A 12,999-nucleotide genomic window follows, 5' to 3' on the forward strand; every position below is an offset into this window, starting at 1 on the left:
TAAATCTTTGATTTATTTATTTTTTTGCTTTGTCAAATATTCAAGTTTTCTAGAACTGAACAATTTAACATGTTTTTGAGTCCAATATTTCTACTTTTCAATCGTTTAACCATGTAAATACTCAATTTTAAAAAAAATTCTAAAATAGGCAAAAAATTACCAAAGTAGATCGAGAATAAATTTGACTTAATTAGACAAAAAGGAGGTGAGCAGGTTTGGTATAATGAAAATTATGGGAAAACTCAATTGTATGTCCCTTTTATTCTTCAATGCTAATCAAAAAGACCAGAGGCGTTCCCGCAAATTCCCAAGAATCCATCACAATGACGATGATTTGCATCAAAGGTCAGCCAATAATCAAGCAATATGTAGCAAGAACCTTGCAAAAACAATTAAATGTCCAATAAAATTTGAGTTATTGTCTGATTCAAGGTTCTTAAACAATTATGAATCCCGTCTTAAAAGCACTAACAAGTTCAATTTACAAACCGACAATAATTCAAGATTAGATCACGAAAAAACTAAGACGAGAAAGTCCTCGGCTGCATTCTCCTATGATAGATCGTAATAATCTCATCGCTTCGGGTTGTTTACTTCTCAAGACAATGATAAAAAATCTTTAGAATTCTTTGGCATAATTTAAGCGATTTGTGGTTTTCAAATGGTATTTCTGAGATAATGGATTATATAAATCCGTTTTATAATTACAACCGGTTTAATTGATTTTCTCGCAGTGTCAAGGCCAAGAACCAAATCCAATTCCTGTATCATCAAAATGATCAACGAGACACACTTTTGGTTATTTCACGATTCGATTTTATCGTTTGGGCAATATTTTTCGATTACAAGTGCCGGAATTAGGTATTTTTGGTGCTATTTAGACTTTCTCCGTTTTCAGCCAAGCTTTTACTTCGTTTTAATTTAAGAATCCTACTCATGGTATTTCGCGTGTCGATCGTTAGAAGATTTCTATTCGAAATTGCATCTGATTCGAAAATAAATCTAATTTTGGGTGTGATGTAGTGATTCAAAACAGCCTTGGGCCTAATTGAGGAAGTACTTTCGGACAATAACTGATTGGCAAATCAGATCACAATAAAAATCAAGTCATGTAGCTGTCCAATTAAGAAAAATATTCAATTATGTTACAGTTTTTTTGGCACAAAAAAGTTTCATTTTGAAGCATTTTGCTCTCTGACCCCACATTCCTCTTCACAATGTGAAAAGATTTTCAATGCTTTCATATTGTATTAAATGGTGTCAGTGAAGAAATTGGTTTTTCAGGAAATGGAAATATGGCAACATTTTCTGACATTTTGCATATGGCACGATGTGAACTCCAGTGACATGGGTCAGGAAATTTGTGCATAACTGCTTACGGCATCAAACAAGGTCGTTACTAATGACTATTCTTTATCTAAAGCCAAGAATTTAGGATTTAGATAAGCGACAGCAACTCTACACCAAATTACTATAATAACTCGAGGAATGTAACAACTTAATTATTACAAGATTCTGTTTAAGTATTACGAAATATTTTCCATAATCCTGACAATGCTTGTTGGCCATTAATAAAATTAATCGTCTGAACAAAATTACAGTTTTTCTTTCAACAATTACTCTTCCTCTCATTTTCACTTATTGTTCGTCGACTATAACATTTTAGTCGCCTCTTTTTTCCTGGTTTGATAGGTGGAGACTTGTTTGTACTCATTCCGAAGCAAAGAGAAAAAAATTGCAAAACACAATACAAATCAATCTAAATTATTAGATAACCTGAATTAGTTCTAATTGCATTGTGTCACTTCTGAAATGGCACATTTTCAATTAACTTTCACCATCTTAATGTGGGTATTGATAAAAATAATTGATATAATTATGCTGGTAGAAATATCGGATCTAACATCGCAAAAAATCTGTTACATCAAACCCATATACGGGTTAAAGCATATTTCAAAAGCTTCCAGGCTGAAAAATTCTCTTTTTGGGTTGTGATTCAGAAGTTACGAAGAAAATACCTCAGTTTATACATATATTTTGACATTTGTGAGTTCAGTAGTTTCACTTGATCACAAAAACCCATTAAGTTCAATAAAAAAGAAAGTATGTAACAATGAGTTAAAGTTCATTCTGACGTCACATTAAAAAAATGCTTGAATCACGTACTCTTTCAAGAATCTGAATAAAGCTCTTATATATCTTTATGGCTTTGTTGCAGGTATGTAATATAAGACGTAATAGCTCCAATTTTTCTTTTCGAAGATAATTTACAATGATCGTAAAAATTTAAATGGATTGTTACATTGTTAATGTGTACCGTTTGTTCCGGTTCGTTCGACAAAACTACTCTATTCCTTTTATGGTCAACTTTATTGTCCAGACATTTTAAACCCCGTTGTAACCCAATTAAACTGACACGAATGCTTAGCGGTGTAATTTGATAAAAGCAAAATTCTGCACAAATAAACGACACTTTTTACAATTTTTCCTGTAGTTTTGCTTTATTTTTTGAATTTTTTTTTCAATTAAATTATAAATTCAGCAGCTTATACTTTTCAATTGTTAAAATGTTAATATACTTCAAAATTAGTAAATTGGTCAAAAACGGTAAACCTTCCTAAATTTAACGGGTGTTTTTTCACATTTGGCGTCAACGCTATCCATGAAAGTCCGATTGTGAACGAACCATCGTATTGAAAGTTATTAATCTGACATTTGACACATCGTCAGGCGTATTAAAAATTGTGGTCCGTTCACAACACACTCAATCACCGCCAATTATGACGCCAAATATTGGTTTATGCTAAATATTAGTCAAAATACAAGAAAAAATGAGTGTTTTTTATTAATTTTATTCATTTAGATTTCTAAAAATAATTTATCTTTAAAATATGACTGAATCAGGGTCAGGGAGTTTTCAGAAAGAATAAATTTGTTACATTTGCAATTCATTACAATAAGGTTGGCATAATTGTCCTTATTGTTTTAATGTTTTATGTGTCATGTTTTTCTTTTAATTATAAATTCATCAGCTTACACTTACTTGTCAACAATTGAAATACTCATTTTTTTTAAATACAGAGTGTTCCATTTTTATTGTTACAAATTTAAGGAAGTAATAAAATATTCAATTTTAAGATAAAAGTTTCTTATTTGTAGCAATAAAAAGAAAACACCCTATATACTTCAAGATTAATAAATTTTATCCGCAAGCGTCACAAAAGTGACCACTTTTATAATCAAATGTTAGAAGTAAAAGTTTTACCTTTCAGCCATCGAATAAAAATTCTATTTTTTTGCTTAAGCGTTTTTACTTTTACCATGAATTATCAACTTTTTAGTGTTGTTTCTTTCTTTTCTCTTTCGCTGTTGCAGCAATTTTTGCATTACTAACTGCACTAATTAAATTAAATTTTTATAATTTCATTACTTGCAAAGCGTCCTGATTATTTTGTACATTTATTTGCAAATTATAGTGTAGCTCTTTACTCTCAATCTGAATACGTTTTCGGATAAAATATACAGGTGCGCCAAAACTCGCGTCACAGAGAAATATGCCATGTAGGATATCAGGAACATGGAGAAAATGTTCTATCTATGAAGTAAGAAGAGTTTAAATTTTGCACTTTGACTTTATTTCTGTTGAAAAAATAAGTTTTGTAATACTAAGTTTTTTTGCTACAGGCCGTTAGAAGAGTAAACAAGGAAGCTGTATCCTAAATTGTAACTCTGTTTAATGTTATTTGTAGCTTTTATTGGCAATTTTTTTGTATCTTTACTAAATAACCAACAGTAATATTCCAAGTGGATAAAAATAACAGATAAAATTTTGACGTTTTCGTCAAAATGTTTTGCTTAGAAATATGTCGAGTCAATTTGCCACGTAACAAAATTTTGGGTGAAAAATTGACGAGAAATATTTCTTCTTAGCAAAACGTTTTGACAAAAAACGTCAAAATTTTATCAGGTTACTACTATTAAGCACGCAGGATATTCGTCATGATTATTTCCTGAATAAATTAATAATAAATTTTGGAACAAATTAATTATTATTTTGTATTTAAATTGGTACAATTAAAAAGGAAATTACAGAAATTTAGAAGCAATTAAATTTTGACGTATTTTTAACCGCGATACAATTTTGACATTTGAAAATAATTTCTGTAAAATGGGTAGAAACCATAGTAATTATAATTTTTTGATGGTATGAAGAAAATAATCATAAAAACATATAGATACAAGATCATCAGTGCCATTAGATCATTAAATAGACATAAAAAATACTGCTAAAAACATAATATATTATTGTCAAAACGGTAAACCTTTAAATTTACTAAATTTATATGGATTTACGCATAATTTTAACCAAAATGCAAGAAAAAATTATAACAGGAATTGTAAAAATAATTTCTTTTTGAAATGTGACAGATTCAGGGTCAGGGAGTTTTCAGAAGTGATATTTGCAATTCATACAAACGATTGGCGTAAATGTCCTTGTTTTAGCACGTGTTGGTCTCACCCTTCTGTAAAAACAAACAGAACTGTTAATGGTAACGGTATTTAAAGTAACTGCTCATTTTATATGTATAGTATTATGATTGTAATTGGAGATATAAATAACATTATAAACTGCATAAATTATCCATCAACATTTTTCCATGTTTAGCAAAAAATTACTGAGATTTTGCAAGCTTCAACTAATTTATATTCAAATCTCTTRGTAAAGAAACGACTCCAGTTTTTCAGAACAGAAAGCGTCCGTTTCAGTTTTATGATCAAAGATCACCATGCGGCTTCAGACGATTAACTCTCGAACAAATCGCAATTGCAGTTAAAAATTGTGATTTTTTTCCAAAATCTTACTTACTTGAAGACAGCCGCACCAGCCGCGCTTGGACCGCACGGCCGGCATGGCTGGTATGTGGAATCGAGGCAGGGCGTTAGTTATGTTTTCCCAGGCAGGCAGTTTGACTGAGCACTTGGGCAACCCCTGAAACAGGAAAAGAAAGTTCCAATTATCACAAAACACAGAAACCTACTAAGCGAAACAATACGCAAATGAGGGAAATTGTCATTAAGCACTTGATACACCCTTTAACCTCGTTGCGTTACAGCAAAACGCACTCCTAATCGACTTAGCGAAAGTGTAATTGTGCACCATCATCGGGAAAGTCATGAATGCTTAAAATATTTAAATTTTTATTCATCTCATTTCATGGCTTTGGAGGCGTGCAATTGAAAACACATTCTCAATAGTAGAATCGCAAATCTCGTTGAAAGACTGGTAAATAATTTAAGTGTCAAGCAACACCTGTGCTTGTATCTATCTACTGGTAATTACTAAGGCGATCGGGAGAAAAAATTGCGCTTTTAATGGCATGTTGAGGAGAATAAAAAGAAAACGAAACTAGGCGTTAGACCACAACTCATTGACATATAATAAATTCAAACGATGAGGCTTATTAAACATAATTGTTAATGGGATTCGAAGGAGTTTTGTGCAATCTTGAAGCAGACAAACCAATACGAACGTTTTCCATTTCGGTGCTTCCCCTACTTTTCATTGCAACAGAAATAACTTCCGAATTACGACCTTGTGCACACAATTTACAAACACTCACTAACTCAAACCTAGATCTAATTTGATAAAAATAACGTTTATTCATTCTAAAATTTTCCGACTAGTGCATAAAACGTTCTTAAAAAACAAAGTAAATATTTGCACTTATTTAAGTACAAAATGACGTTAGTTATGATGTATGTTTTGTTGTAAAATATTGTCCAAAGTATTTAAAAAAAATGCGACACCTTAAAACATTTCTCCCCTTTTCAGTAAAAAGCGTTGTTAAGAAGTTTGTATTATTAACAATTAGTCTTTCCTCTTTTTAAAAGCATTAAATATGTATTATTGAATTTTTGGTTTTTGGACTAATGCATATTTTTTTTCTATGACCCTAACAAAAAGTAAGTTTTTCCACCATAATTTCCGAAAATTACCTCCCTCATCTGTCAAAATTACATTAAAAATAGAAACATCCACCATAGAAACACAAAACGAGGTATCAAGAAAAATTGTTATTTTTGACGTTTTTCTTGCTGGATCGTAGGAAAATTTTTATGTACTTATTACAGTGGAGGAAAGTGTTTTTTTCCTCCCTAGGTGGTGCCCCTGACAAGTCTCTAGTAGTAACTTCCACCTGCGAGAGGAAAAAATGCACTTTCCTGCCTTGTAATACATATAACCATTTCCTACGACCTTAACAGAAAACGTAATTTACCTCCCAAAAAGTCCCTCCCTTATCTGTCAAACTTGCTTTAGAACTATATATTATAACCTCCAAGGGAAGTAAAAATTTTACCTCCTTTTACCCCTCCCATACAAAGGAAAAAACTTGTTATTAGACTTAATGACGAGACTGAGAAATCAAGAGAAATTGTTAGTTTTAAAAATTTTTCTTGCTAGAACATTGAAAAAAAAATATGTATTACAAAAAAAAATATATGTTTACACTGGAGGAAAGTGTAAAAGACACTTTCCTCCTTCGTAATACAAATAACTATTTCCTACGAGTTGAACAGAAAGTAATTACAATAAAAGTACCTATGTGTAACATCTCATATAAACAGAAAGCATGCTGCTAGATTTAATGGCGAAACTTAAATATCAAGAGAATTTGTTAATTTTGAATTTTTTCTGGCTGGGTCGTAGAAAAAATATATGTAATACACTTCCTCCCTTGGTGGTTACTGGTTACTTTCACCAGTGGAAAAGACACACTTTCCTCCCTTGTAATACAAACTATTTCATTTCATAGAAAAAAGTAAATACCTACTTGCAAATATTTAAGTATAAAATGACGTTAATTATAATAGATAGCCAATTTTTGTTTTAGTTTTTTTGTTGTAAAATGTAAGTAAAGTTAAAAAAAGTAGCATTTGCAACACTTCAAGCAATCTTTTCTCTTTCGAGTAAAAAGGGTTATTAACAAATGTGTATTATTAACAATTACTCTCTTTAAAGCATTGAGCATTATTGAAAGCAAGTTAGTGTTACAGTGTAAAAAAATAAATAAATAATACAATAGAATATTCCACTGCTAAGTAAGAAATCAACATTTAGTTTTTTGGCGCAAAAGAAGAAAAACCTAATTTAAAATTCTGAAGAGGGAAAGTAGGTGCATTGTGTGTTATAATAATACGACCATATTTTGGGTCAAAAAACAGTTTTATTTTATAACATTTCAAAAAATACAACTCAAGTGTCGATTGAACAACTAAGGAGTTTTGGCAGTTCCAAGTTGCTTAAGATTCCCACTGTTTTTCTTTTGTTGAAAAGTAATTATTTTTGCAACGATGTAAACAAACAATGTCTGAAGGTAAAATAAGTCATTTTAATGGTTGTGTTTGTTGCAGTTATGATTTATTTTTCAACTAGTTGCCAATAATTGGTTTAATAAACGATTCCTGGGAGCTCATTATTCGTAATCAATAATTTTTCGAAGCAATTTTTGTTGTCAGTAAAGTAGAGCAGATGGTCGTTCGTTTCCTGCGATGAATAATAAATTTTTGAAAGATCTGAAGTAATTTTCCGGCGCTACCCAAACATAGTCGTGTAATTTATCACGCTTTTCCCTCGAATCGAAAAAATCCGGTGTCGAGGTCAAGAATTAGGCCAACACGTGTAAAGACACGTCTTCGCTCGTTCAGGCGCAACAAATTGATCGAAACCTATAAACGGATGCATGTAGGACAGTTATGCAGTGTTTTATCGTTTGAGAAATAAGGCCACGAAAGACAAGATTCGATTTTTAATACTCATACTCATTTCATTCATATAAGGAGATACCAGTTTCGGATAAAAAAAACTCCTGACCTTAAAGACGCTTCGCATCGTCGTAATTTTTAATGATTCAATTAACGGTGCATTTTGTACACCATTTAAAGTAAACAACTTTTACTCGAGGGCAATATTTCGCATGCAAATAATGAAAGGTGACATTTGTCATTATTCACGCGTGAGCAAATTTGATAACAGTGTCACGTGGACACAATTATGACGAAATTTCGCACAAGGGATTAAATCCTCATTTCCTAACGTCGTTTCCTCAAACACGTGCTAACTGTACATTAGCATGCATTTTAATTATCACGTGGCTGAAATTTTTCACGCTTTTCAGCCAACCTTCAGGTTCTTATCACTTCCTTGTCGCATTACTTTCAAACTTCTGCCATAGAATAATTGTGTAAAAGCCGAAGTCGCCCTGAGATATTATTCGTCTCAGAGACTATTAATTTCAAAAGCAATTTGCCAATAATCACCCTAAATTACTCGGTTTTTTGTCATAATTTTATATTGTAGCTGCGTTTACACGGTTTCTGTAATGCGATTTAATGCTCTTAGATCAAAATTTAATTAGTGACGTTGATATTTAGGTGACTTTGTCGAACCCCAAGGCGTCACATTATTAAAATTACTACAGGTTGTTAGCAAGTTTTTTAGTATTCAGATGGTATTTTCTATTCTTTGGTAATATTTTTTACCATTTGCATGCAAATAATCGAACATGCAAAACCTTCACATAATTTGAAAGTTTGCTCTAGGTGTCGCTTCTTTTATTAACTAGCTGGCAAGTGAAGGGCATATGGGATTGAAAAAGAAAAAGCAGATTCAACTTTTGAAAGACATTTYAAGTTTTACAAAAAGATATTTCAGTTTTAAGAAAACATTTTTTTAATGTTATCTGAAATATTTGTTTATTATTGTTTGCTTTCAATGCTATAAAAATCTAGTTTTTTTAAGATTTCTATTGACAAGATATTAAAAATGTTGAAAAAATATGCATTCAAACAAATTCTTGTAAAATCTTTAAGCAGAAGAGAAGAATTTTGCTCTTTGATAAACAGGGCTTTGCTCTATCCTTTAACCGTTTTAAAGATACAATTTGTACAACAAAGCTTTTTATATATAAAAAAAAACAGTCAAAAACTAAAATTTTTCAATTTTTTATTTGCCAAAATCTTTCATTTGATTTGGGAGAATTATAATTTTATATATTTATTGATTTGGTCCGATAAACTGTTAAGAAATTATGTTAGAACTAAGAAAATAACAAAAAAACAACATGACAAAAAACATTACCTATTGTTAATAATGAAATGTGAAAGAATTAAAATAAAATGTTTAAATTGAGCAGTTGGTTTATTTCAGAACGGAAAATTTTGATAACATAATTGCAAATCGCATAATGCGACAGATGGTCGTTATTTTTCAGATTTTACAAAAAATATATGATTTTTTTTTGCGTTTCGTCTTCTTTTTTTCTTTCCTTTCTTTCTGTCCTTCCTTTTTCCTTTTTCTTAACTGTGATTGTTTTTAATTTATTTCAATTTAATTCAATTTTGCAACCATTGTCATCTTAGGAGCAAAAAATAGTTTTATTTATGTTTTGAGCTTAATATTGCAAAAACATAAATTAAATTAATATAAGTAGGTAAAGCAATATTTTTTTTTGATTTAGAAAATTTTATTGGCAATTCAGATTTTCATAAAACTTTCATTTCACGAATAAAATATTAATATTCAATCCAAACACTTGGAAACGTAATATTTACTTAACGCTAGGTAAACAATGTCTTGCGGTATCAAAACAATAAACTAAAACAATACTTTTGATTACACAATAAAATATTCGCGAGGTGTGAAGTAGAAAACATTCAATATCGCGGTCAGAATTTTAATCGCGACTAAATTAAATTTAACCTAAATTAACAACAAAATATTTGTGATTGATTCCTGATTGAGTGAAAAAAAACATACCATATGAATTTTATCCATAATTTCGGTGATTTGTTCCTTGCTGCACATTTTGCCACTAAAAACCCCACTGTTCTGATAGAAACGATAGAAAAAATTAAATAAGTAACTCGCGTATCTCAAGCCGGTTCATTTTTTGAAACCATTGCACATTTGACATTCCTTGTAGCGCAGCAGCGCGAACACTGAACACAACAGGTGAACTGCACCAGAGTTAGTAACACGAGCCATTTACCTGAACAGGTGTACGAAGACCTATGGAAGAACACGAAGAATATGACCCACTTGCGATTGTGGCGCCACATCGCGAGAAAGTTTGATTGAATAATTAAAGTAAATTTGGAGGTTGATCGCGAGATATTTTTCATCGGAATACTTTCTGTTCCTTCTTTTTTAACAATGTTATGTTAACAATATTAATATTTATCACCAATTATTTCAGTACAATGACAACGTAACTATTATTTAACAAAAATTTCTGTTTACGTTCGAATTTTCGCAGAGAAAGGCGCGGGGGACCTCAGATATTATAAACAAATTAAATTAACATAATTGCTCGAAACTAGTTTTCTACATCATCTAAAATAATCTCTTGATAAGAAATTTGAATAATCTTGATCGGTTGGTGCCACTCTAATAAAATAAAATAAAACGCAAGAATAAATCCGAAATGTAAAGTATCGCTAATTATGACATAATATACAAAGAAAATAGTGTATAACGTCATATGTTTACATAAATTTTCCGCATCCTGAGTCGGGTATAGTGTATTGAAATTGAAAACGACAATAATACTAATTAAAGTAGCGAAAACTGCTTTCGTTCCGRTTATTTTTGCTTGAGTTTATCTAAATATGGTAAATACCATTACGCTGAATGGGAGCTGGAGTGTTCCTCATGGCAAATAATCAACAGCTTTCTAAAAATTTTATTAATGTCTTAATTACTAGGTTTGCTAATTGCACCCAAAAATTTGCTTTCCATTAAAGGAAAAATTTGGTTATTTTGGCAATATAATTCTCACTTTGCTAAATATTTTGAACAAGGTGAAGATTACTAATTGCTGCACCAATGAAGAATTTCTCTCAGTCAAAGGCTAAACTAATTAAAGTTTCCAAACAAAATTTATACTACTTTATAAAATTTTGTTGGTTTACCTTTTTAACACAAAATTGTCGATACAAATTGTAATAATTCGAAAAATTTAGAAATAAGATAAGAATAGTTCCGCATTGCCATTGAGACATGTTAACGAGGTCAGAAAGTTTTATCAGATTGCCAAAATCATGTACTGTTAAAAGAAAAAATTCTTATCAATGGGTGTGTTGAACATTTTTGTCACAAYACCAAGCAAACAATTTAAACTTTCACTGCTGCAAGAATTCGCTTTGATCTCGTTCTTGGGGTAATTTCGTGATTTCTTCTGACATTTCCAGTGTCCATTCGCTCTAACTTATCACTAGTTGGCTCGTGAGCCAAATAAAAATTTCTTATCACTTCAATCGAGTTGTAATTAATCCCCTGCTGTCGACACATTGTGAATCGTTGACATTTGGCCATTCGTTGCATAAATGCGCCTGTTTAACATTTATGCCCTGGAAAAAGCTGCACCTAGAGGCAACAGAATCGCAAATTCTACAAAGAGTACCGCTTCATCCTTTCCCGTTCAAGGTGATTGAGTGAAGTGTGTTAAAGTCAATACAATTTGTAATCTACAATTATTCTGAWACAGTTGACAAGCCTCAAGGATGGAATTTCATGACGATTCAGGAACTAAAGTCCAGTTTAAATTTTGTGATTAGATCAGGAAATAAATATATCAACGCCCAAACTCATGTGGGATGACCTTCTTAGATAAGTGTGGTAAAAATTCAACGGAAGTTGCAAAGGGTGTGAACGGTTACAGAGGCGGGTTTGAGGCTTAAATCTCCTCATTATCTCAACATCGTGATCAAATTTTAAGTAGGTGCGAATTCTAAAATCGTGTTCTGTTATATTCTTCAAGCGTGAGTGGAGATAAGACAAAAAAGCGCCGAGAAATTACGTCAACCATTGAAATTTGTCAGAAATAATTTCGTGGCACAATTAAAGCTTCACAGAGACCGTGGCAAAAAATCTAAAAATTTCATTGTTTTTCCACATTTAATTCTTTGAATAAAGTCTAGAACTGAAATATGTAGTAAAAGAAAATAAAAAATCACAGTTAACCAACGTTAAAATTGCATTATTCCTAGTTAACACATAAATGTCAATATCAAAAATTTTGGCAAAGAATAGGACAATAGGTAGTACTAAAGATTTTGGAACAACTTAAATGAAAACATGTTTTTATAGCACTCAAAAAAGCAAACTGGAGAATGGATTAATAGTATAACATAACAGTATAATAGACATGAATAGTAGATTACATGAGAGGTGGCAAATATGTCATTACCCGGAAGTTTGTATACTATTTTATTCACAAATACATTTCTTTAAACAAAAAATTTCAATTTTTGATTTGCAAACAAATTGACATTTGATGGGCTCGTAAAGTTAGTAATTCTTCACTTCCTAATCACAGAATGTAATGACACATTTCCCGACYTCCAAAAGATTAAAATTCGTCATGTTACTAAAGTGATTGTAAATAAACTGTTTTTATAGTCAAAAAAGCAAACAAAAAAATAGAACAAACATTGTTAAAAAAATTCCACAAATCCTCATTTTTAAGGTTTAAAAAATTTTTCTGAACATTTGAAGTGCACAGTTTTGTCTCTATTTAAATAAAAACATGTTTTTATAGCACTCAAAAAATAGTATAATATAATACATAGTATAATAAACACTAATAGTACATTACATGCGAGGTGGCAAATGTGTCATTACCCCGAAGTTTGAGGTACTCGTTAGCTTGGTAATTCTTTATTTCCTAACTACGGGATGTAATGACGAATTTCCCGAACTCTAAAAGGTTAAGAATTGGCATATTGCTATAATGATTGTGAATAAACATATTTTATAGTCAAAAAAGCAAGCAAGAAAACAGAATAAACATTTTTAAAATATTTTTCACACAAACCCTCATTTTTAAGGTTAAAAAAAAAACTTTCTGAAAATTTAAAGTGCACAGTTTTTCTCTATTTCGTCAAAAAATAGGACAATAGGACAATAAAGATTTTAGTAAAAACATGTTTTTACAGCAT

The 12,999-nt window shown here is 30.9% G+C and overlaps 1 protein-coding gene across 4 annotated transcripts in view; it reads right to left on the bottom strand.

Moving 5' to 3' along the window:
• Positions 1–12,999, bottom strand: part of LOC123005983 (disheveled-associated activator of morphogenesis 1) — a 54,728-nt gene that overhangs the window by 11,463 nt on the left and 30,266 nt on the right. For 2 of the 4 annotated variants that reach the window (XM_044400098.1, XM_044400099.1), the window contains exon 2: positions 4,868–4,990. In XM_044400098.1, the coding sequence (XP_044256033.1) occupies positions 4,868–4,912 (45 nt within the window). In that variant the 5' untranslated portion in view covers positions 4,913–4,990. Of the gene's footprint in view, positions 1–4,867; positions 4,991–5,531; positions 5,570–9,817; positions 10,062–12,999 lie in introns of those variants that run through there. The other 2 variants (XM_044400096.1, XM_044400097.1) reach the window with 2 other exon arrangements.

Source organism: Tribolium madens, unplaced genomic scaffold, assembly GCF_015345945.1.
Source record: "Tribolium madens isolate multiple individuals breed KSU strain unplaced genomic scaffold, Tmad_KSU_1.1 Scaffold_20;HRSCAF=117;Tcas5.2_LG4, whole genome shotgun sequence".
In the NCBI taxonomy this organism is placed as follows: Eukaryota; Metazoa; Arthropoda; class Insecta; order Coleoptera; family Tenebrionidae; genus Tribolium; species Tribolium madens.